The 25,168-nt window shown below is 45.6% G+C and overlaps 4 protein-coding genes and 1 pseudogene across 4 annotated transcripts; 3 read left to right on the top strand and 2 right to left on the bottom strand.

Annotated features, from left to right (window-relative positions):
- Positions 1–623: 623 nt before the first annotated feature.
- LOC100834675 (coatomer subunit epsilon-1) lies at positions 624–4,854 on the top strand. The gene is made up of 7 exons (XM_003580481.4): positions 624–912; positions 992–1,075; positions 1,954–2,105; positions 2,703–2,838; positions 2,938–3,093; positions 3,225–3,304; positions 4,422–4,854. Exons 1-7 carry the CDS (start codon positions 751–753, stop codon positions 4,513–4,515), a joined length of 864 nt encoding a protein of 287 aa, XP_003580529.1. The 5' UTR covers positions 624–750; the 3' UTR covers positions 4,516–4,854.
- A 602-nt stretch (positions 4,855–5,456) lies between these two features.
- LOC100835599 (36.4 kDa proline-rich protein) lies at positions 5,457–6,365 on the bottom strand. Its single transcript, XM_003580484.4, has one exon. The coding sequence runs from the start codon at positions 6,264–6,266 to the stop codon at positions 5,772–5,774; it is 495 nt and encodes a 164-aa protein (XP_003580532.1). The 5' UTR covers positions 6,267–6,365; the 3' UTR covers positions 5,457–5,771.
- Positions 6,366–10,842: 4,477 nt separating this feature from the next.
- LOC100834982 (ribosome maturation protein SBDS) lies at positions 10,843–13,987 on the top strand. Its single transcript, XM_010242106.3, has 5 exons — positions 10,843–11,106; positions 11,228–11,428; positions 12,798–12,965; positions 13,155–13,608; positions 13,705–13,987. Exons 1-4 carry the CDS (start codon positions 10,843–10,845, stop codon positions 13,605–13,607), a joined length of 1,086 nt encoding a protein of 361 aa, XP_010240408.1. The 3' UTR covers position 13,608; positions 13,705–13,987.
- A 460-nt stretch (positions 13,988–14,447) lies between these two features.
- On the top strand, positions 14,448–16,474 carry LOC100830801 (leucine-rich repeat extensin-like protein 5). The gene is made up of 3 exons (XM_003581608.4): positions 14,448–14,979; positions 15,219–16,064; positions 16,195–16,474. Exons 1-3 carry the CDS (start codon positions 14,868–14,870, stop codon positions 16,224–16,226), a joined length of 990 nt encoding a protein of 329 aa, XP_003581656.1. The 5' UTR covers positions 14,448–14,867; the 3' UTR covers positions 16,227–16,474.
- A 587-nt stretch (positions 16,475–17,061) lies between these two features.
- Positions 17,062–24,811, bottom strand: LOC100830493 (annotated as a pseudogene).
- Positions 24,812–25,168: the final 357 nt, after the last annotated feature.

Genomic DNA, 25,168 nt, shown 5'->3' with positions numbered 1-25,168 from the left:
CTCTCTTTTTTCGGAAGCTAAGGGGAAAAATAATACCTAAATTCTAAACGAAAGTAGAAGCTGAGGCCTTATTAATTTCATTATCTCTTCCATTCCATGAACCCGAGAACGTCAAACATGCAAGTAAAAAGATAAAAATAACAAAAATATCCAACTGTTCTACTAACTCCATGGATTATGCACCATGCTAGAACGGGGATTGATCATTAGTCCATACGCCGCTGTCTCCACCGACGAGATGCCATCGCAAAGAATAAAAACAAATCACAAAAGAGATGCATACATTACTCCACAATATTGGATATTGATCCAAGTTATCCTCGTCTTCGGAAGATGAATTGCCAGTTGGAGAAAAGGGAAATCGACAAAGGTTAGAAGTTCGGTGGCTAACGTACTTGTTGCTTCGTCAATAATTCGTTTTTTTTTTCTTTCCCATGTGTACATACGAAATAAGAGTAACTAGCAATGTTAGGTGCTGAGGATTGTGGGCCACGACCCAAGCAAAAAGGACCCAAAACCATAAACAAGCCCGCGTATTGGGCTCAAGCCTTACCTATCACTGTTCCCAGGCCTCCATTTCCATTCTAGGCCTAACTAGAGCCCACTTATAAAATCCCCCATCTCCTTTCTCCTTCCCACTGCCAAACCCAAAGACCGAACAGAAACAGGGCAGCGACCAGCGAGAGATCTGCCCACTCGTCGCCGTTGAGTCGCACCAGCCCGGTAGCCGGCAGCGCCCGCCCTCCCGCGATGGCCACTCCCGACCTCCTCTTCAACCTGCGCAACCTCTTCTACCTCGGCGCCTACCAGTCCGCCATCAACAACAGCGACGTCCCGGGCCTCGACGCCGACGCTGCGGCCGAGCGCGACGTCATCGTCTTCCGCTCCTACATAGCCCTCGGATCCTACCAGGTAGGGAATTAATGGACACTCCGCCCCCTCGCCCAGCTTTGCCGCTTTTGGCTGGCTCTGATCGGTGGCTCCTGTGCAGTTGGTGATCAGCGAGATCGACTCGTCGGCGGCGACGTCGCTGCAGGCCGTGAAGCTGCTCGCGCTGTACCTCTCCGGTGACAAGGTTAGCGCGCTGGATCTGATTTTATTCCGTATGATCCGTTCCTGATTGTGGGATATGGGTTTGGATCTGGATGTTGAGGTGTGGTTTGTTGTGATCGTAGGGTTAGATCTAGCGTTGTTTCTGTCAGTGATCTGATCCGGGGTTGGATCCACCGCGACATTTGCACTGCCATAGGCCGAGAACTGACAGAGCTTGTTGATACTTGATAGTTTAGTGTCATTTCAATAGAATTTGTACATGGTAACATTGATAATTCTGCAGTACTTGCTCAACACTATAAGGCACATTGATCTAGGACATTTGCTGGATGCTTAACATAGAATTAACAGTGCAAGCTCAATCTGTGCCGAGGCCTACGAGCTCCGATGATTTGGGTTGCTTAAGTTTGTGAAGTGCAGCTAATAGAAAAACTGTGAAGTGTGAACATGCTGTGTTTACTGTTTGATGAGAAATAAAGGAACCATTTTAGCTTCAGACCTGTTTTTTTTTTCAAGGGTAGCGTAACAGTAAATAATCATATCTAGAAACATTTACTTCATAGAGTCACCGAAGTGATGAATCTGAGATTGGATAATGTCATATTTAAGGCGCTAGGTAAGATAGTATTTTGTTGTCCCCAAATCAGAAGCAAAGTAACTATAATCCCACGAAGATGCCAAGGTTCCGATACAATAGGATGATGATACTACTTGTAATCTATTCAAATATTTAAGCAGTCTGCTTTTTTGGTGCATGCTGTGCTAAAAATTTATTGCTGCAGCTAAACCTTAAAAGATGAGTGGTAATTTTGTGTTACCCCCATCAGCTTTTTCCCTTCTCTCAAATTTCTCAAGATTCACTGGAATGCTTATACATTATTACTTTGTGCAATTTTGAAGGAGGGTGCAATATCCAGTCTCAAGGAATGGCTGAGCGATTCAGCTATAGGAAGCAACCCTGTTCTGCGATTGATTGCTGGAATTATATTTATGCATGAGCAAGACTACAATGAGGCTCTCAAGCACACACACACTGGAGGAACTCTGGACCTGTTAGTTTCTTTTTCCCCTATGCCCTTAGATGGTTCAGCCTTTCATTTTTTTAATTGATGGTTGTGAGATATTGGTCTACAAGTTTATTTGGTATCCAATTGGGAAAGTCAAATCTTTTGAAATTTAGTAGAAATCGTATGATTTTCTCCATATTATTAATTTCTCCGGTACTGTAGTTGAACACTCTTTTACATCTCATATTCCAACCTTCCTTAGTTACATTCCCAGAAGCATTTGATGTGTATAACGTTTTAAGTGTGACATTCTTAGAGTTCCATGGAAGACCGTGTTATTTTCTTGTATATTAAATTTGCTTTCTTCTTTCAAGATTCATGTATGATTATTTTTATGATGTACTGCGATTGGCAGTCAGGTGCATAATGGCTTATGCTCGTACAGTATTTTTAGGATGTACTGCGTTTCGCAGTCTGGCACATACTGGCATACACATAAAATATTATTTCACAAATTTGGATTTTCAGTTTTACATTGATGATTCAGCCTATTAAGTAACCATGGTGATAGGAATCTCGTGTTATAGTTTGTCCAGCATCCATGAAAGTTAACATTGGTTTTATATGCTTGCTTGGTTGCAGACATGCATTAAACGTCCAGATCTTTCTTAAGATGCACCGTTCAGACTATGCTGATAAGCAATTGAAGATCATGCAACAAACTGATGAGGATCATACACTGACACAACTTGCAAATGCATGGCTGGACATTGCTGTTGTAAGTAATTTCACAATCTAATTGGGTGAAGTGTTGATATTTTATAATTCCATTGGTCTTTGAAACAGGAACTTATCATTATTTTGATCTCTGGTGCAGGGTGGCTCTAAGATTCGTGAAGCTTATCTCATATTCCAGGACTTCGCTGAAAAGTACCCTATGACAGCAATGGTTCTTAATGGCAAGGCAGTTTGCTGTATGCACATGGGGAGCTTTGAGGAGGCTGAAACACTATTGCTTGAAGCCCTGAACAAGGTTAGTACTGACGACCCACCTTTCAAGCAAAGAACAAAGAGCAATGCATGTGAAGTTTGTTATTTTTATTTAGCGCACATAAGGATGTAATCCTCAAGACGAGTACTCAAACACAGCTTAAATTCTTGTAGGATGCAAAAGATCCTGAAACCCTCGCCAACCTTATTGTATGTAATCTCCACCTTGGCAAGCCGTCATCCCGATTCTTCAGGTAACAATGTAACTGGATACATTTTACAGTTTGTATCTCTGATGCTCTTAGGTGATTGGTGTAGAGAAATGGCGTTAGCTCATGCTGTCTGTGTCAAGCGTGTTTTCCTTGTGGATTGTATCTAATTTTGTAGACACGACCAAACTGGTTTAGAAAATACTAGTTGATGCATGCATGTTTATTGCACATATTAAAATGACCAATGTTTATCAAATGACACATTTATTTGCAAAATCGATATTTAGATACAGCAGTACATACTGCGACCCTGCAGAATTCATATTTATAGTTTTCTAGTAACTTGTGTTACGTTTTAGGTAATTCCTAGACGTTCAAGATTAGTATCTATAAATAGTGAACAAGAATTTGTGAAGGTAGCATAAGATGCTGTTCAATATCTTGTGCATAATCATTTTCACTTTAGAATAATATATAAAGTAACCTGAAAACTAAAGAGTAACTTTCAACCTTATTATTCAAGTGCTAGCAATTGTACAATTGTCCCCAACTAGTAGAGTAACATGGACTGTGCTAGTTCTAAATGTAGGACCACAGGCTGATTGTCGCTAGATACTTTTCTCATGTGAACTCTTATTCCAGTCTATGAATTTGCCTCCCTAGTCTTTTGCAGCACTGCTATATTTTTTTGGCCTCTTATCCTGATTTTGCGTATCTGGGATGGACATGCTGTAGCCGCTTGTTCCTGATCTGATATATTCTGGCTAGGTCTTCCCAGCAACTTGAAAGTGACTTGTATTGGCTGTGTTTGGCAGTCCAACTATTATTCCACCGGGATCCCAGAAACCTGCTCTACCTTGTCTTTAGATGCTAGGTATCTAGTGTGAATAGGAGTTGTTGGGTATTGCACTGTTCCTGTCCACCTTCATTTCAGAGGGGTACCCTAGAAGCAATGACTTGCATAATTGTGTTAAGTTGAGAGGATCCTCCAGAGTTCAGGATTACTGGATTAGTGGCTTGACTCGTTTTTTTCCTGTAACAAGGTACCGGTAGGATGGACCTCTTCTCGTATATATCAGTGCTTGACCTGATGTTAACTTTTTTACGAACTTTCCTAGTGCGTATCGCTTTCAAGTTCTAACTTTCTATGCTTCTGCAGCCAGCTGAAACTGTCACACCCTGACCACGTGCTAGTTAAGTCTGCTGCATCAGCGGAAGATAACTTCGAGAGGGCTCTCCAATCTGTCGCTTGAAAGCCCCCTGCCTGATTGCAGTTAGCACATTAAGGCCCTGCGCTGTTACATTTCGTAGTGCTTTCAACACAGAGAATGGTATTGGTTTTTGTTTTATGATGTTTATGGTAACAGTGCTCGGCCAATCTTGTACTCAAACATACACCGAATGAACGGATATATGTAGAATCTCCAATGGTGGCATCTGTCCTTACCATCGACGTTTTAGTATATTCTGCTGGATTTGTACACTGTCAAAATTCTTGCTATGGGCAACGTGTTCTGAATCGTGTAAAACGTTCTGCTTCGTTGTAATTTTGTACGTGAAGGCGTTCGTGTGAAGTGAGTCCCCTCAGTCTATCAGTTCATGTCAGATCAATGCTGATGTCGAGATATTGTTTTTTCTTCCTTGCCCTGCCAGAACAAGATTGGGCAGACCCCTTGATCATCAAGACTGAAAATCTCCGCTTGTGTATTTTTTTTTTTGCATTTTCCGCTTGTCTATTTAATACCATTTCTTTTCGTCCAATTTTGGTCGTAGACAAACCTTTTTTCCAAGACATTTTCTTGGTGAATAGACAGTTTTACTCGTAGTCGACATCCGTGAATTGATCGGTAAAAGAAAAATGGAGACTACGTGCCAGATGTCTCGATTATTCTGGAATCCAAAACGAAACATTCTGAAAGACTCACGTTACAAGACCTTTTGCCTCGATTAGGCTACGGCCTCCACAACTTTCCCCTATGCTATATATTTGGTTTCGGCGTGTACATGTTTCATTGCAAGTGAGCAGTGACAACGACAAAATGCTGAATGCATCCACCATGTTGTTCCTCCCCTATTCTCCTACCTGTCTATGGTCTATTTAGATCGTACTCCGTAGCATTTTCATAATTTTGTAGATGATTGCAAATTTTTAGATGGTAGAATTACAAACACTTAAAAAAATACTGCAAACACAAGATCACAACTCACACGTATATTATATGTATATACTGAAACTGATATGCATGATACAAGATGCTAGTATTTGTTACACGGTTTACACAATGCATGTCCACAGCTCGACACCACATCAAGCAGTCTCAGAGCTGCCCCAGTCCATGCAAAATATATCATGTATACAGGGTTACATGACATGCATGAATGTGCGCAAGAACAGAAATGCATGTAAGACTCGTACGTCGTGGTACTTAGCTAGGCACACTTAGCCTATCAATTCCAATTCCATGGAGCAGAATCAGCAGACAGAGTGAGGCTGTGTGTTTTGATTCCTTCAGGAGGGGCACTGGAAGGTGGATGGGACGTGCTTGCCGCACTGGTTGACGAGCACGGTGATGGCGACGGGGAGCACGAGGCTGACGTCGAGCGCCTGGGCCTTGATGGTGGTGCAGAGGCAGAGCGCGGCGTCCAGGTCCGCCACCCCCGACAGCAGCGGGCAGCACTTCTCGCTGGCGCTGCTGCCGCCCCCCACCACCGCGTGCACCAGCCCGTTGAGCGCGTCCACGCACGCCACCAGCTTCAGCGTGTCCACGGGGCACTTCCCCGTCGGCGTCGACGGCGTCGGGGTCACCGGGGTCGGGGTGTACGGCGGCGGAGGGCATGGCACGGAGGATGGAGGCGGCGGGGGCTTGAGCTTGCGCGGTGGGGGAGGGGGTGGGGGTGTCGGAGTTGGGCAGGTCGGGCAGGCGGCGGATGGAGCGAGTTGGAGAGATAGGGAGAGGAGGGACACGAGGAGCAGCAGCGGCGCAATGCGGGGAACGACGGCCATGGTAGCTTCGAGCGAGCTGCCACGTACGTAGTGAGGTAGTGTTAAGTTTCTTTGCTCTTGGCTAGCGAGATTTTGGTGAGGGAAGCGGAGGGCATGGGCGCGGTTTATATAGGGCGTGCGTGAGGCTCTGGAGCGAGGGATGAACTGAACCGCGCGCCATGGCGAAGCGCCGGGGACGTGCGTAGGTCTCACTGGCTATGCTGGCTGAAGAATAATTGTGGCTGGCGTCGGCTCGGAAGAATCCAACCATCATCGTTGATTCAACGGCGGAAGACGTACGGGGAAGGCTTTGTCGTCTGGTTCTTGGAATCGCGCGTGGATCGATCGTATGCATGCATGTGAAGAAGAAGAAGATCTGGGTTGTCACTGTTAAAATCGACAGACGTGACAGTTTTTAACTGTCGCCGCTCGCTACTTGTTTCTCTGTTGAGTGTTGTCTCTCGGGACCGGGGAGCAAGTAAAGGTTAGTTCTCATGATCTCATCCCGTCCCGCCGGTTCTCATCCGACTGAAAGCAATATATAAACGTACCGAATATGGAATTGCAAAACACAATTCAACAGACGACGACCAGCGAAACTGGACCAGATCAATTTGCTACAATATGGTACATTGGTACTGTACAAAGTGCCTATATTAATACAGGTACTCCTTCCGTTCCATAATTCTTGTCAAAATTTTACATGTATCTAAACATTTTTTAAGAATAGATATATTCATTTTTAAGCAAATTTGAGACGAGAAAATAGGACAATGACGCGCGCTAAGTAACCGCGTGCGTACAGCTGGAGGGAAAGGAAACACCCAAACCTTTCGAAGTCTTAGCCAGCAGATACATATGGGGCGAAGACAAGTTGTGGGGGAAAGAAACAGCATCATATCCCTAGAAGACTATATGCCCCACAAGACAACACGCACGCATGCTAGCTCCACAAATCGACTACTATAGCTAGAGGTCAGGAGTTGCCCGTGCAAGCAACTTGCTCAATCGTGCTCATTAGCAAGGTACTCTCCGTTCCTGTTCCGAGACCGAGAGCCTACATGCTAACATGGGTCCTTACTCCATTGGCATGTCCGTCTCTGCCACGGTGCCACCACAAATTCAAAATCAGGGGTTGATCATCCGCATCACACACTGTCTACAGAGATTACAGGCACGGCGGCGGATGCGTGAGCAGCTTCATCTACAGGTTAGCGAGGAGGGTCGACCGACAGCCACATTCCAGCGAGCGACGCAAAGAGCCAAAGACCCCCGTTGGGAAAGGGTGTGTGGCGCGCGCCGGTTTGGCTCCTTCCCATGCCGACCTAAGCGTAACAATCGATCGCCTCGACCCAGCAGCCCGACCGACCGGTCCTTTTGCTGGCTCTAGCGCGCGCGCCCACTTGTAGGACTTGGGCATTGCAGGAAACTGGCTAGCATGGTGCCCTGTCTGGGACGGCTCCGGGCGCCCGGTCGTGAAATTCAAATTCAGAAGCTCGCGAGCGCGCGGCTCGGGCATGCGCGAACAACTTGCCCCATGCATGTTCAATTCAGAACCACTCGCGGTTCTGGGCGTCGAAGAAATTACGGGGCCGCGCCGATATGCACGCGTGGAAATCTAGCTAGCTAGTACTCCAGTTTGTCATATCTTTGTTTCTGCGTTGTTCCCTGACATTATGCATGCATCGATCTCCGGCTCGGGGCTTCACCGGGGATGTGATGCCTCACCGGCCGGCAGGGCGGAGACAGCTGCCAATTTGCTATGCATCGCACATTTTTGTCCGGATCTGTGTTACATGCCCTGCATAATACGGAAGCGATAGCCGACCTAAAAATACGGAAGAAATACGTTATCATCAACCATGCTTTGTACCCAATTTATTTTCCTTATTTTCCACAGTTATACAGCACCACGCACTACGGGAAAAACGCGCGTTGCTGGAGGTTCCGGGCCTCCGGCAAAACCTTTGCCGGAGGCTTTTTCTCGGGGCCGTCGGCACGAAGCCCTACCGGCAAAGCCTTCTTTGCCGGAGGCCTTATCTCGTGCCCTTCGGCAAAGTCTTTGCCGGATGCTAAAAAAGAGGCCGCTAGCAAAAAAAAGCACTGACGGCACGCGTTAAGGAAAACGGATGGCCACATGAAGATAGCTTTGCCGGAGGCCAAAAAAGAGGCCGCCGGCAAAGAAAATCAGAGAAATAAAAAAAACAAAAATCCCACGCCCCACCGCTGCACCTCGCCGGCCGCTGCACCCCGCTGCGTCCCGCCTGCCGCTGCATCTCGCCGCTCGCGTCGCCGCCGGTCGCCCCGGCCGTGACGCTGCGCTGCTGCCGCCCCGCGCGCTCGCCCGTGCATCCGCCGCTGCCACTTCGGCTCGCCTCGCCTGCCTCCGCGCGCGCTGCTGCAACTGCAAGTCAGAAGCTGCGTGGAGGCCGTGGCTCCTCCGGCGACGGCCCGCGTGGAGAGGGAGAGAGAGGGGGGTGGGAGAGGGAGCGACGCCTTGCTGCCGCCGCTTGCCCCACGCTGCCCCAAGCCACTGCTGCCGCTCGCCCCACGCCGCCGTGCGCTTGCCGGAGGGAGAGGAGGAGCTCCAGTGCCTGGACTGAGGGACAGAGGGCAGGGAGGAGAAGGAGAGAGCAGCGTGCTCTGTGCGGCTGAGAGGAGAGAGCAGGGAGGAGGTGAAGGGATAAGAGATGAACGGCAGGGATTAGAAGAGATGAGCGGACCATAGCCTGCCATGTCGTCGATCCGCGCCGCAGTCACCCGGATCGGTGACGTGGCGTAGGCAAAGATTTTTTTTTTGGCTGTACACATTTGATGACGTTTGTCCCATTATAATTTCGTGTATTGATCTGAAATTTTTATGACAAGCTTGCATAGCCATAATGTAGCACCACGCCAAAAATTGTTAATTTTTGATAAATTTTTAATATTATTCATATTTTCCTATTAAACGGCTCTAGAAAATGATAAGTAATTATTTTTACATAAAAGTTGGTGGTTTTAATTCACATTAGTCATCATTAATAGTAAATGTAACCATAGTAAAATAATAAACTCAAAAGGTGAAAAAATATTGCAAAACTTGGTTCGGGTTTCAAATTGGACGTTTGAGTGCTTATTTCGGGAACTTATACGAAGATTTTGCAATTCGTGAATCATGTATCATTTTGATTTTGCGTATGGACCTGTAGTTTTTATCCTAAGTTTATATACCCATAAAACAACACCTTGCCAATTTTTTTTCTTTTTTGACAATGTTTAGTATTATTTCATTTTCCCCTATTAAACGGCTATAGAAAATGATAAGTAATTATTTTAGACAAAATGTGGTGATTTTAATTCATATTAGTAATCATTAATGAGAAATGAAACCACAGTAAAAGTTTCAACTAAAAAATGGGTCAAACTAATGCAAAGATTGGTTTGGGACTCAAATTTGGAGGTTCAGTCTTGATATCGTACATTTTTTGAAGTATGTACCATTTTCCATTTGTTTATTGACTTGTAATTTTTATCCTAGTGTTGTCTACCTATTAGTTGGTACCATGCCAAAAATTGTGAATTTTTGAGAAAGTTTAAATATTGCTTCATTTTTCCCTATTAAACGGCTCTAAAAAATGATAAATAAATATTTTTACATAAACATTTATGATTTTAATTCATATTTCTCGTCATCAATGCTAAATGAAAGTACAGTAGAAATTTCAACTCAAATAGTGGTGGTTTACATCAAATTTGAAACTAGAAAGGAAAAGGATACAAAAGAAGAAAAAAAATTGAACACATCTTTGCCGGAGGCCGGCCTCTGGCAAAGAATCTCGTCCGTTTTCTCACCGTTAGGCACTGGTCAAGTCCATGTGGGCCACCTTTCTTTGCCGGCGGCCTTTTTATTCTTTGCCAGAGGTTTTTTTTGCCGGAGGCCTTTTCTACTCTTTGCCGTAGGCCTCTTCGTTTTTGCCGTCGGCAAAGCCTTCTTTGGCGAAGGCACGAAAAAAAGCCTCCGGCAAAGGCCCAGGCCGCCAGCAAACTGGGATTTTCCCGTAGTGAGGTACACATGTTGACGATCACAGCTCAAGGTGAAAAATACGTGCCATCGATCGCAAATTCGCAAGTACCTATGCTTTGTCCAACCGATCAAATACTAATATCTATCTACAAAATCTTTGCGGAATATACTAGTATATAGAAAAGTAAAAAATATTTGAGGTCTTTAGGGGAAAACATCTATCTGAGTGGGATGAAAGAAAATGAGAGAATTGAAAAAAGGAACTTGGGACCTATTGGGCCGTGTCAGCCTGCTAGACTTAGAGGCCGGCCTTTTAACACAGGTGTTCCAGACCTGGTGGTGGTCCGGACCCCGGCTCGGCCCGTCCGTCTAATTCCTCGTGTTATTCTCCCCACATCTCTCTACCGGCGTTGTCTTGCTCGCCCCGTTTCCTTCTCCTTTTTTCCCTGCCCCGTCTTCCTCCCTCTTCCCCCCCAACCTCGCCGCCAGTCCATGGTCCGCCTAGCCAATTAGGGTTTTGCTTCCCCGAGAAAAAAATCGAGCCGGAGCCCGAACTCCCCAGCGCGCCCGGGCGACCGATCGCCGGAGGATATGTCCCGCACGCTGGTGCAGCCGGTGGGGCAGAAGCGGCTGACGAACGTGGCCGTGGTGCGGCTGCGGAAGGCCGGCCAGCGGTTCGAGATCGCCTGCTTCCCCAACAAGGTGCTCTCCTGGCGCTCCCGCGTCGAGAAGGACCTCGACGAGGTGCTCCAGTCCCACACCGTCTACTCCAACGTCTCCAAGGGCGTCCTCGCCAAGTCCAAGGACCTCATCAAGGCATTCGGCACCGACGACCTCACCAACATCTGCGTCGAGGTATACCCGCTGCTCTCCTCCCTCCCCTTCCATTCTCTAGCTCTTACCACTGATGGATGTTGTGGATTCGTAGTTTCGTACTGATATTGATTGCGTTACTGTCGCTGTTGTTTTCTGTCAGATACTGGAGAAAGGGGAGCTCCAGGTTTCTGGCAAGGAGAGGGAAGCGCAGCTTTCCTCCCAGTTCCGGGATATCGCCACCATTGTGATGGAGAAAACTATCAACCCCGAAACCCGGCGTCCCTACACCATGACCATGATCGAGCGCCTCATGCACGAGATACACTTTGCGGTTGATCCAAACCTTACCTCCAAGGAACAGGTAGCTTCCTACTTTCTTCATATACTGCAATTTGAGTAGTGAGGCAGTGATAGCTATCTGCTGTTTAGTATTTCTATTCTCTAATCAATGGATCACCGGTGTTAGTATTTGTCATTTGCATTCATCATATGCAGTGTATTCTCAGACTGTTGCTTTTGGCCTAGTAATCTGTCCACATTGTACAACTAGTTGAACTCTTGATTCCTGTATAATGTGAGTATGGATTATTGATTTTTGGCTTATCACCTTCGTAGTTAGGACATTATAAAGGTTGCTCTAATCAACAGTTAGCTGCTGACATTCTGGGCATACTGCTACCTGAACGGAAGAATGACAGCGTTTTGTTTCTCATGTCCCAACCTTAGCTAGAGAAATGCAAGCTGACTTAACATAGGGGGATAACATGACCTAAGGAAAGAAGTTCAGCGGGTTTTCACTTAACCTGGGCATCGAGTTCATCGTGTTCCTGGCAAATAAGAAAAAATAAATGAAAATAATGTAACGTGAAAGGTGATTATCTTGTTTCGATTAGTAACTGGTAATTTATGTGTAAACACAGGGTTACCGATATCATAGGTAAGGCCATGAACCAAGCACACAAGGGTTCAAGGATAGTGAGGAAATAATCGCATATCTGTATCTTGATCTGCATATACAAACTAGACACCCTGTAAACCATTGATGTCATGTAGGACTAGTACTTAGCTTAGATGAGGATTTCCAAAGTGCTGATCTTTTACTGTAAGCAGCAAATACAGTGTCTCCTCTGCATTGGTCCAAATTGGAAGAAATCAAATATTGTTTTTCTCCCAGCCTCTGTTAAGTGCTTATCTCAGACCTTATGTCAAAGCAATAGAGAGTAGCAATTGGGAGGCAACTTAGATCACTAGAAAAATGGAGGTGCTCATATTCCAACCTCCTTTAAGGATATAGTAATGTAGGTCATAGGTTAGTGACTTATTATTTTGTCATGTATCCACCATGATCTATAGAATTAATAAACTATTAAAAATGAAAAATCTATCCACTAATTGCCTATAAGTTGTTTTCAGTATGTCTTGGTAAAAAACAATCAATATGGCCATCATTTTGGCCACTACTCGGTAAGAAGAAAAACCAACATCCCTAGTTCACCCTCTTTCTGTAGAGCCAACACAATACCCAGTGATAAATTTCTGGTGATAATTTGATGTTAGTTCCTTTTTAAGGGAACCAATACGGCAATACCAGTGGCAATACTGATGGTACTTGCATGTTATTGCGTTCACCTTTTGCTGTCATCTGGAAAATTACGATAGAGATATTGCTGCGTGAACTTTGTATGTTGCCTCTTCTGCTCTTTGCATTTATGTTTTCTTTGTTTTTTCAGGCTCTGAGAGTTATTAAGAAGCTCATTGAGCACTTCCCCATAAAGCGTGCACCATTGACAGTTCGGTTCACTGCACCGAAGTCCAAACTTGGAGGTCTTATGGAGAAGCTTGAAGAATGGAGTGCTATTGTTCTTTCGAAGGATGAATCTGGCAATCAGTCTTCCCTTGTAAGTCTCTTGAATTGTGTCTTTTCTCAGCCATTACTATTTCGCTTGATTGTTATCCATGATAAGTTTCCCACTGGACCCGAGTCTTCCGTACATAGGATGATGTAGTCTGTTTCTAACTATCTATTCCTTATCAGTCAGATGCTTCGCCCTTTACTGACTCCTGTATCCGTGAATACTGTTTTGCAGGTATGCGAGATCGAGCCATCTATCCTGCATTCCTGTGAAGAGAGATTGAAGGATGTGCAAGGGAGGGTGGAAGTGCTCTCAGTGTCGGCACACGCAGAAGGTGGCTCTTCTACAGACCAATATGACAACGTTGAGGACAATGTGGAGAAGTCGCACTCCGTGCCTGCAAAGGAGACTGGTGCTGTTGCTCAGCTAAGTGAGACCATGCAGAAACAGAGCCTTTCGAGTGAGGTGGAAGGTCAGGGCCAGCGACAAGGCAAGCAGCAGAAGAGATGCAAAGAATGTGACGTGCTTCTGGAAGACAAATTGTACAGAGACCATTGCAAATCTGGGTGGCACAAGCACAACTACACACGCCACAAGAATGGGCTCCCTCCTCTCAGTCAAGAGGAGTGTCTGATGGAAATGGAATTGGCCGAGTCCAAGAGGGATCTCAAGGACTATGATTTCTGAGGTGAGTTTTTGTCCAACACATCCTCTGACCACACCATCCACGCTGATGAATGCCATACGCAAGACATGATGTTCCTGTATCTTCTCTGTTTCCTAGGACATTAAGTTCATTTGCTAGATGCTGTATTGTGAAGAGGGGAACAAGGTTTGAGATACGCTGGCAAGTTGTTGAAATGTAATGGTCTCACTGTCTAAATGCAAGGTAGTAGAACCTGGCTGCTGTATAGTTGGCCGAGTAAACTTGCGGGAGTTGTGATCTCTGTTTGCATGTTCTGTAAGCTGCGATACACCGTCGGATACTGGCTTCTTATTATGTCGCTGAAGAAACTTAGTGCAACATACAATTTTGCAACTTATGTTATGCCTTTGGTACTGATTAACTCCAGACTCCAGAGTTCTTCACTGTATCGTTGCTGTATGGCTTGCCTGCAAGCAGGCAGTGTACCAATCATGAACAGATTATCGAGCAGCAATGCATTATCCGATTATCGGCACCAAGTAGATAACTCTGTTTTGTTTCGGAACGGTAGTATGTAGATACCGTTTGATCAGTCTTATCAGTTGGCCCGGTACCACAAAAAGGTCCCAACACTTGCTCTGCCTTCTAACGACCAGAACATTGAAACCACAGGCTCGCAGATCAATGATGAGAACCCGTGCAAGCTTTTCCTGGAGCAAGTGAAGAAAGAAAGCGCACCCTTGTGTTTGCTGTTTTGGATCGTTGCCCCGGCGGCAAGCAAGCATAGATACCAAAACTAAGCGGCAAGAAAGGCAATCAGGACACAGGAAGGAAGAAACAGCATCAATCCTGAGCTCCTGTGGCACAGCGCAGCACAACACAGCACACTCCCAAGTGACCTGGACAATAAAGCTCGCTCGGCAATTTACCAACGACCACTGGCACGTTTCGTCCCGAAAGCGAAAGCGACGAGACGGCGGGCAGAACGCAGCAAGAAGATGGTCGCCACTCACACAGTTACACTTCACACCACTGAACGGATCGATCTCTCTCTCCCTTTTCCCTCTTTCTGGCTTCTGCCGCCGGCTTTTCCACCTCTTTGTTTGGAAATGGTATCGATGGCCGATCCAAACCCCGTCCCCAGCGTCCAAGCCACAGCTATAACATTAACAACAACCTCCTCCTCTCATATGCACCACCACGAAGCGGTGCAGTAACCAGTGACTACTGGCGCCAGTGTGAGTGACTGAGTGTGAGTGTCTCAGACCGGCAGTGGAGCCAGCAGCAGCAACCAGCAGAGCATGGCCGCGCCCAAGAGGAGATCAATCTTCAGAAGACTGGTGGTGCCGCCGCCGCCGCCGCTGTTCTTCTTCTTCTTGCTCTTCCTGATCGGCGTTATCACTGACCGGTGTGGTAAGCTCAGTTCCACAGTGACTCTAGAATCTAGATTCATGCAAGGGATCACGGTACAGTGAAATATAACAGGGGCATCTTGCCGATGCGTACGTGCTGTGCCTGTGCCACTTGGGAAGGAACTATTCCCAGTGGCAGTAGTGATCGATCGGTTCTCTATGCTTAAATTTGTCTGCGTTGTTCACTTGTTTGTTTGCTTAAAATTAAAACTGAATTTGCCTGCATTGTTCTTGGAGCAGAGGCGAGAGCGCTGAGGCAGAGCAAGAGGAGCTCCCTGATGATGGACGCGCTGTACAAGCTCAACTTCATCAGAACAGTGGAGCCCGCGTACCTCCCTCCTCCTCCTGCTGCTGTTGACGCAAACGCGAGCAGCGAAGACGCCGCCGACGCCGCGAGCCTCGCCGGCTCCCCGTTCTGCGTCAACCCTCCGAACGCGCCGCCATCGTCCACCACGCCTCCCTTCACCTCGACGTCGCCGTCCACCACCACGCCTTCCGTCCCGGACGACGGCCAGCTGCCCCCGCCTCTCCCGCCCATCACCCCCACGCCGCCGCCGTCCTTCGGGGAGCCCAGCCCACCGTCCGGCACCGGCTTCGGCAGCGGCACCCCGGGCTCGAGCCCAAGCCCAGGCCCAGGCCCGCCGTCGGAGTCGAACCCGCCGCTGTTCGGCCCGAGCACGCCAGGGACGGCCCCGCCGAGCCCGATCGAGGTGGTGCCGAGCCCGCCCGACGACCAGTCCGGCCCGGGATCGGGATCGGGCTCTGGCTCGGGCTCGGGCACGGGCGGGTTCATGCCACCGATCATCTACCCGCCGCCGCTGGCCCCGCCGACGGCGCCGGCGGAGCAGTCGCTGTGGTGCGTGGCGAAGCCGACGGTGCCGGACCCGATCCTGCAGGAGGCCATGGACTACGCGTGCGGCTCCGGGGCCGAGTGCCGGCCCATCCAGCCCGCGGGGGCCTGCTCCCGCCCGGACACCGTGCTCGCCCACGCCTCCTTCGCCTTCAACAGCTACTGGCAGATGACCCGCGCCGCCGGCGGCACCTGCGACTTCGGCGGCACCGCCACCATCGTCACCAGCGACCCAAGTAAGCAACTAATTCAACCACAAACACCGCCCAGTTCTCATTCCTCCATGCATGCATTGTTCCTCCCTCATGATCTTCGATTGGTTTCTGTTCCGATTTCTTATGGCATCTGCTGTAATGATCTCTGCAGGCTATGACAGGTGCGCGTTCACCCTTGTATGAGGGCATATTATTACGCAGAGAATGCAGATGGATCGATGAGCGGATTTTTTTTTCGACGTTTTGTTGAGAATTATTCTATATTCCATTTGTTTCTAGGCCACACAGAAATGCAGATTTTGTAAGTAGCTGATTAAGTGATTAGTGTTGTTTTGATTATGGTAAGCTAGACTGATACTGTGCAAAGCGATTCCTTCTCTCTTCGCTATTAACTTTCAACCACATTAATTTACACAATTATTCAACGCAAATAGTAGTGGATGCTAACTTCGTGTTCACGCTAACCTTAGGAATCTGTAATAGTTAATTGAGCAGAAGGAAAGCTGGATTCTGTCTGATCAAGCTTGACTGCTTTCAGCACAGAACAGATTGAGAAAGAGAAGCATATCTGGAGATAATTACTACTATTTCAGAAGGAAATATATACAAGAAAACTGCCATGTAGACTACTAATTACCTTTATCATTTTTTTTTACATCAGCCCCAGTTGCAGTATCGAAATTCTGCTGCTTACTGTCTGCTACATATAAATACGGAAAAAATAACCACAATGAATCTTTTTTTAAGAAAGAAATCCTTTTTCTGATAAAATAGCAGTTGAGGATTGGTAACTTGGAGAGGGTCCGGATGCTAATTTGAGTTACTCTTTTAGATGGCTCGACGGAACTGCGTTTCATTGCAAGTGCTAAAATCCACCAGCTGAAAGCTTGAAAGTAGGAACAAAGACTGTACTGTACAACTATTATTTGTTTCTACTAGACCAGTGAACATAAAGAGGATAAAATACAGGGAGTGCTTTTTTTTCCTGATGAAACAGCCAAGAACCAGGGATGGATTTCTAACTCGGGAGTTTGAGAGGTTCATAGATAACTGCATTCACTGCACCGGCAAACTCGATTGGGGAGCTGTATCCATCAGTCCGAGAGTAGAACAAATGGCATATCTTGCACATCTTCCAGAACAGCTCCCTGCATGGTCTAGGAACAACACTGTCTTCCTTGAGGACCAACCTTAGCAACTCCTTTCTGCATGAGGCTATGGACCTCCTTATCGACTCTTTAGCCGCTTCAATGGACATAGAACCATCACTGTGGAGAACAAGTAGTGAAATGCTATCCAGTTTTCCAGCGCTGCTCTCCCTCTGTACCAATAGATCAAATATCTGTCAGAATAACCCAATTACAACTTGGAGGTCTAAATTGCATCTGCGTGACAACGATGGCAGGATACAAAAAAAAGTCTACCTGAATAGTAACTTCTCGGAGTGAACAAGAGATTTTTCTTACCATCGTTCTACACTCTTACTACAAACTGGATTTTTGTGAGTTATATGAAGACGGATTACTACGGCACCTCTAATCTCACCAAATGTTCCTTTATATGAAGACGGATGGATTTGCATGTAGCGATATGCATATCCATATTTAAAAGTTCAAACATAAATATATACTATATCATATGCTTGCGCAGCTATGCCAAATCTTGAAGACACAAACTTTTATTCATAAAGGGGCCCAAATACCTCAAAGCCTTGGATGTCGTTAAGGAGACGGCAACAAGTGCTCATTAGCCAGAATAACCGGTTGTACTCTTGATCTTTGACAACACATCCCAAGAGCTTTTGCCCGACAAAATATGACGTCGTGCACACAATGGGGCCCAGTGCGAATGACACAACTGTGTTTTCCGTGTATTCATCAATCTTTGGCACATATCGTGCCATCCGCCATTCTGCCTCGGTCATCATAGACCTCAGTAGCTGTATCCACTGCAGATGAATTCAAATATTTCAATGCTAACAGAACAAAATTCAGAACCAGGGGAACGCACATGAAACTCACTAATTCTATCAGGTGCTGTCGAACATCACGGTTTTGTACTGCAGAAGCCATTTCTCCAAGCTGGTTTACTGTGGTATAGATAGCATAAAACAATATTTTTACTTGCTCAGAGAAGAACCCATCTTTGGAGTGGTCATCCCACCTAAGACAGAAGTTAGCAAATCAGGGATGTTGACTTGTTAGTAATGTGCGCTACACCAGCACTAGTTACAAAATGAAGGGTCAAGGGGGGTACTTCTCAATTAATGCTATCAGGTTTTCATGTTCTTCTTTTGATCCTCCAACATCGAAGAAGTCGTCAACAACAGTTGTGAGCACACTATTTTTGGCCCACGCTTTGCGAGCATCAGAAAATTCAGGAGGGAATATGGTAGCTGCAGCAGAGAGATAGCAATATGCGGTCTTCTGCGGTGCAAACTGTAACTGGTCCAGCCTGTTCTCTTTCGCCCAACTGTTGCAGTACAATTTTGTAAATTCTCTAAGAAATGGAGTTAATATGGTACAGAGAGAATGACTGTCAGATTACCTTTCAATATGCAGGAGTTCCTCCTGGTAAATAGATTGAGAAAAAGTGAAATCTTGTATAGCCAAAGCTAGAAAATCTTGGTTGACACAACATGACCTAATTCAGAAAAATGTCTAAAATTGATGTCTGACATCTAGATTTATAAGGTTAGACGGATAATTCTTTTCGAGAAATGAAACTCTTACAAGCGTTCTGTCTTTAACATCATAGAACCCCAAACATCAAAGTGTTCAATGTTCCTCTTGTGGTTTGTACGCTCCATTGTGGCATAAAAGGGAAATTTAAGAGCATATTCCACCTGGATTTACAAAAATATAGAATTAAATGTAAACCAAGCGCCCAATAAAAGCTAGGATCAATTCAAGTTCTGAGATTTAAATTTCATGCAAGTACCTCTTCCAAGAGTGGCCTTGTTTTCATCCCATCCCAGGACAGCTTTTCTGTCAATAAGCTGCTTGACCAATGGCCTATGTTATCTAAGATAAATTCATCTTCTGACACACTGATTGTTGAAGCCTTATATAATTCTAATACAGATTTTGTATCATTTAAATATCCCTGAAGTGAATTATGGAAAGTGGAGGCTTCACCAAACATGAGACAGCTCATCTGCGTTTGATTGGAATTAGCGGTCTAAATATACAGAAAGACCAAAGATAAATAATAAGACCGGTAATTCCTGCCCAAGGAAGTACCTGAGGAAACATCATATCCATTCATCCGTAGAAGACGAAACGCCATTGCACATGTTTCTACATTCAACATGATTTCCACATCTCTCTGTAACCACAAACTGCAAAGTGGATACGGCCAAGTATAAAAGCTATACAAGTTAAATATCAAATGTTTATTCATGTTACCTGTATGTCACCTCCAGGATTCTCTTTATCTCACTAGAAAAATGGTGAGATATTCCGATCTTTTCAAGGGAATCCAGCATTGAAAGCTGACAATATATATTTGTTGGGTACATTGTTGGTACTGCAAAAGCCTAAGTCGTTAGGTATTTAGCAACTGCCTACACCCTTGTGAATTCTTGACAAGGTAAGGTACACAAACCAACCTGAACTACCAAATTTACTGACAAGCAAGTTTAGGTACTGGAGGGCTTTGTGATCACAATTGTATATTAATGCAGCAGTTGTGGAAGGAGAGTTGAACAATGATCCATTCTTCCTCTGGAACTTCATAACTTCATTCCAGTCAAGAAGGGTTCCAAGCCCTTCAGCAACATAAGCCATATATGCTTCTCTCCCATAAGATTTACCCTCAGCATGTCTGAATTAATTCAATATATAACAATATTCAAAATGTCACTAACAGGTAATACATGATTTCTAATTTCATCAATAAGGAAAATACAATATAAATAACACGTGGCCCCTTTTCTCCTTCCAAATCAAAGTTTTGAGAAGCACTTCCAAAAAAAATCTTAAAAAAATACTTAGTTTTGAAATGATTGTACATTTGGTTCTGTACTAAGTCAAACTTTGTCAATTTTAACCGAGTCTGTAGAAAAAAATACTAATATATACAGCCCCAAAATATTAGGACTATTATCAAATATATGGACATTAAGAAACACAGGGAGTATTCATCTTCTATGAAAAAAGAAAGATAAGAAACAAAGCAGATATAAATTTCCATTCAAATAACTCTACAACCAGATGTCCTGAAATGCAAACAGGACAAAAGTACAACATAAATTTTCATGACAGAATTTTCATTGACAAACCTTTCCAGTTCCATATCACGCAAGTGAAGAATACCATCAACATCAGTTTGTCTAACAGGAAATTCCAAACCCATCTCAATTGCAAGGCTAAGCATACCAGCAAAAGTTGTATTGAAACCTATAGGAGCAGCGGTTTGCTCATCCATAGCAAGGGAGAAATTGCTTCCAATAAAACATAGTCCTGCCAGTATCATTTTCATCACATCAAGACCTTTCAAATCTCGAGAATATAATACATTTAAATTAGAAACATTAACAGGTAACTCCATCTTTTTTCATACCTCTCCTGATATGCTCACTGCCTCACTGCCAACATTCCATCTCTTCAGTGCAAGCACACAAGCCAATGTGGATGAGAGGACATCCTTGTTGACCGAGGAGTCAATTTGGCTGAGACCCCAAGATCCATTGCTGTGCTGGTTTTGTAGGATCCATTCAACATACCGCGGGAAGCACGGAAGCTTAGGAGAGCCCGGAGAGGGCACCATAGCCACCCATGCGGTGTCGTATGAAGATGGCGACAATTCAGGTTCCAGGAGCTGCTTCCTTATTCTAGCATGTCTTTCCTGATTTGTATGCAGCATATTATTTAGTTGTGAACAGAATCATGTGAAAGGAGGCTCAAACATTTAACGCGAACAATAATCAGCAGTGATGTTCATAACATGTTTTGCAGGCTTGCATCTTCTTCTCCTACAAACTCCCTCTCAATATTTGCTATTTGAAGAAAGGAGACGTGTGTCACAAATACATAGGCACATCACTAATTTTTCTTTCAGTACTCATGTAAGACAATGCGAGACTATTGGACACACTCACATGGAAATATTCAGTAGGACCCTCGAGGAGTGTTTGCTTTGAGCCCAAACTTTCCCTGCCCAATATTTGGCTAACCAAAATATCAGTCAAGGTTTTTTCCTTTTATGAGTTGGCCAACTTGGCAATTTTGGCGAGAAAACTGAACTAGAATGGGCATAGGGGCATTGACATGCCAATTTTTTTGGCAACATCCGAACAGAGACCAGATGTTTTGCCATGATTAAAACTGAGCTAGAATTGCGGTATTTTCTGCCGTCAATCCAAACATGAACATCGTGGGGCTAACTGTGACTAGTTGGGTAACTAGTCCTGCCTCTCTAGTACAGAATATTGAGCTCAGGATAGCCCATGCCCCATCGTTCTTCTTCAGCATGAAAGAAACATTGAGATCAGCTCTCTAATGGCCCCGCCGCTACTTGCTCCATGATGCTTCTGCTTCCGGCGGGGCTCTCCGCTTGCCGGCCATGGGCCTAACCCCATGGTAGAACCAGTGGATAAAAGAGTGTTGGATACGCCCCTGTACCATATCCATACTAATTCACGTCACTTATTTTGAAACGGAGGGAGTATTTGTGTTTGATAAATTTGAACTTACTTGAGCCAAAACTTTGAAGCTGAAAGCTACAAATTATAGTTTTCACTAAAAAGTAATTAAACAACAGTATTATTTTTTTAGAACTTATGAAATGGTCGCAACTATGTTGCAGTTGACATACGAACTAGCACATGCGCATCGTGAAAACAAGAATTATCAAATAAAAATAAAGAACTTCGCATTGATCCTATATGGAATCAAACTCGGCCACTAGCCTTCTAATATTAGGAAAGCGTGCGAGAGTATCCCACGGTATGGGTTTTTGCTTTTCTTTATTAACTCTCAAAATTCATAACTACTCCTTCCGTCTCATAATTCTCGTCGCTGTTTTATTACAATTTGAACTAAAACAACGACAAGAATTATGGACAGAGGGAGTGTGTCTCGTGTCGATATACAACCTCAACAAAAAAATATCTACGTCATTTTGTATACCTTCTTATTTTCGGTTGTCCTTAATGTCTCATTGTTGTCATGTCCAAAAAAGCTGCCGTCACCCTTGCAATTTGGAACTCGGTTGACTCTTGGACTAGCTAATTTTTTTTAAATAATACCATTTTTTAATCATTTTCAAAAATAATACGTGTTTTTAATTTTTTTTAAAAATAATACGGCCTCGGCCTGGGCGAGGCTAATTGGACCTAGTCGGCCTGGCCCAAGCCGATTAGGCCCAGTCTGGCCAGGCCGCCTGTCTAGCCCGCGCGCCCCCACGCGCCAGGTGGCCTGGCCCAGGCCGACTGGCCCAGTTGGTTTGGACCAGGCCGACTGGATTCAATTCATTTTTTTCTGGCCCAATTCGAAGTAATTCCATATTTTTCTTCGAATCCTTCTGGTCTTTTGAACTAAAATACTCGACAACATGGATAAAAGTAACACGCCGAATCCGATTGGAAGTAATTAGTTTTCGTCGCTAGTTCGTTGCATGATCAACGCATACACGGCCGAGGCCCATTTTTGTCTCGAATCCTTGCGGTTTTTGAATTTAAAGACTTGACAACTTGGATAAAGAGTAACATATATCGAGAAATTGCTGGACAATTTCTGTGTTGATTCTTTGCGGTTTGTTTGAACTGAAAGACTTGATATTTGGATAAATTAACATACATCGATAATGTGCTGGTTACGGAACCAAGGCACGAGTAAATTAACATAGGTAATACCGCAATTGGACATAATTAAAGATAGCAAATACATAAAAACACAAGCATTACTGAGTCCACTTAGGCCATTTTCCGCTCGTATCGCCACGTTCTTCTGCAGCCTTTGCCACGGCGGCCCTTTCTCTTTGCCTCTCCCTTTCTGCCTCACGAGCATCCTTGCGCCTTCGTTCCTCCTCTTGCATCTCAAACGCTTTCTCCCTGGTTTTCCTTAGTGCTTCGTCAATCCAACGACGTTGTTCCTCCCTATGCTCTTTCATCTCTCTCTCTTACTCCTCTTTCTCCCGGGCTGCAGCTTTTTCCGCACGCTCCTCCGTGTGGAAACGCTGCCATGCATTTCGGGACCTTGTTTTGATCTCTTCCACCGCCAAATCCGGCATCTCTGTGTCAATCCAACGATACCACATGCATAGGGGCGGAGGAGACTACAAAAAAGCCTACTGTTACAAATCTGATATGACAAAAAAAACATGTTTTAGAACACCTAAATGTGCTTACTGGAGGCTTGTCGTACGGCGAAACCGGGACAGGTGGTTCGTACTCATAGTTCGCGCACATGAAAAACCTCATGCCCAGCTTATCTGAAAAATCTGTCACCTCCTTCACCTTGCATAGATTGTCGCACCAACACCTGAGATGTTCCACCTCCCGAGTCATCCTCCTCGGCCTCTCGCCCTGGTCCGAGCAAGGCAAACTCATTTGGGGACACTGAAATATTAGAAAAAACAGTAGTGGGAAGGATGCTTGGATGACTACAGGAGATGAGGTATTTATAGGCTCTCAAACTCATTCTCCCGCCACCGTTTCCCTCCTCTTTTTCCCGCCTGGTTTTCCCGCCTGCTTTTCGCGCCACCGTTTCCCGCCTCCTTTTCGCGCCACCCTTTCCCGCCTCCTTTTCCCGCCATCGTTTCCCGCCTCGTTTTTGCGCCATCGTTTACCGCCTCCTTTTCCCGCCTCCTTTTACCGCCACCGTTTGCCGTTTATTTTAAGTTGTCGGTTTTAATTTCAGTCTTTCTATTGCATATGTATTTAAGTCCTGCCGTTATTTATATGCAAATGTAACTTGAATAAGAATGTGAAAATTAGTAACATGTCTCTCTCATACATAGGTAGAAATATGTCTCATACATAGGACCTACATCCAAATATCAGGCACGACGTCTGGGACGGCGTTCCGGGGGTGCCTGTGGCGTGGTCCAACCATACCTATGAGGTGGCACTACGTTGCGCTGAGGAATCACGGACCCATCCTCACGATACTGTGTATCCTCCTGTGTGGGGTCTGGTGGTGGAGTACTGAACATCCAGTTGTGTTGGACAGAATAGTCCTCTCCTTGAGCGTGATCCTGCTCACTACCCCACGAGGGTTTGGACAACGATGACTGATGCCCGTAGGCTCCTGCATGTGTGAAAGTACTTAGCATTACAATTGCGTAGCAGTCATGGTAACGAACACAATAGATAGAAATATACATACCCTGTGGCTGGGTCTGTGGACGAAACTCAAAGTTCATCCTGGGACTCTGCTGGTGCTGCCACGACGAACCTCCAGCCTCAAAAGAGGGCTGCTGCTGGTGCCAATAGTCGAAAGAAGACTGCGGCTGGTGCCACGACGAACCTCCAGCCTGCTCAGGAGGAGGTCGCCTGGGCGTCGACTGCTCTGGTAGACGTGGACGCGGGTGGTGTCGGGGGTGCGGTGTTTCCTGCTGACGTGGCCGCTGCTGGTGCGTGGAGTGACGAGGGGGCCGTACGGATGCCTGGTGGTGAACGACGTCGGAAGTGCGGGTGCACGTGATAGCCGCGTAAACAGAGCGTAGCTTCTCCTCCATTCATCTAAGCCAGGACTGGTGCGGCTCCCGTGGTAGTAGAAGTGGACCGGTCGAAAGCGAACGTCCATACACAGCGAACTCGGCCTGTCAATCCTGTGTCAACTGAGCCTGCAATTGGCACGAAGAGTATTACATATATATGGCAAAGTACGTAACAAACACATGCATTATGTTAAGAGAAGATACTTACCGCGTGCTGTCTAGAGCCTGAAGTAGACTGGCTAGGGTACATATCTTGCAAACTCGGCTCGGCTATCTCCTGGGGGTGAGAGTGCTGAATGATGGTCAATCGGGTAGCTGTCATGTACCTCTGCAAATATCCGTTGAATAGATCGAGATCAAAGGCCGCCAATGGCCAAACCCGTGTCGTCGCAGTCTCCCACTCTGTGACATACGACTGAACCCTCTGCAGCCATTGAGTCTGGGTCCTGGTACTTCCCTTC

Source organism: Brachypodium distachyon, chromosome 5, assembly GCF_000005505.3.
Source record: "Brachypodium distachyon strain Bd21 chromosome 5, Brachypodium_distachyon_v3.0, whole genome shotgun sequence".
NCBI lineage: Eukaryota > Viridiplantae > Streptophyta > Magnoliopsida > Poales > Poaceae > Brachypodium > Brachypodium distachyon.
This window is presented reverse-complemented; position numbering and strand designations above follow the sequence as displayed.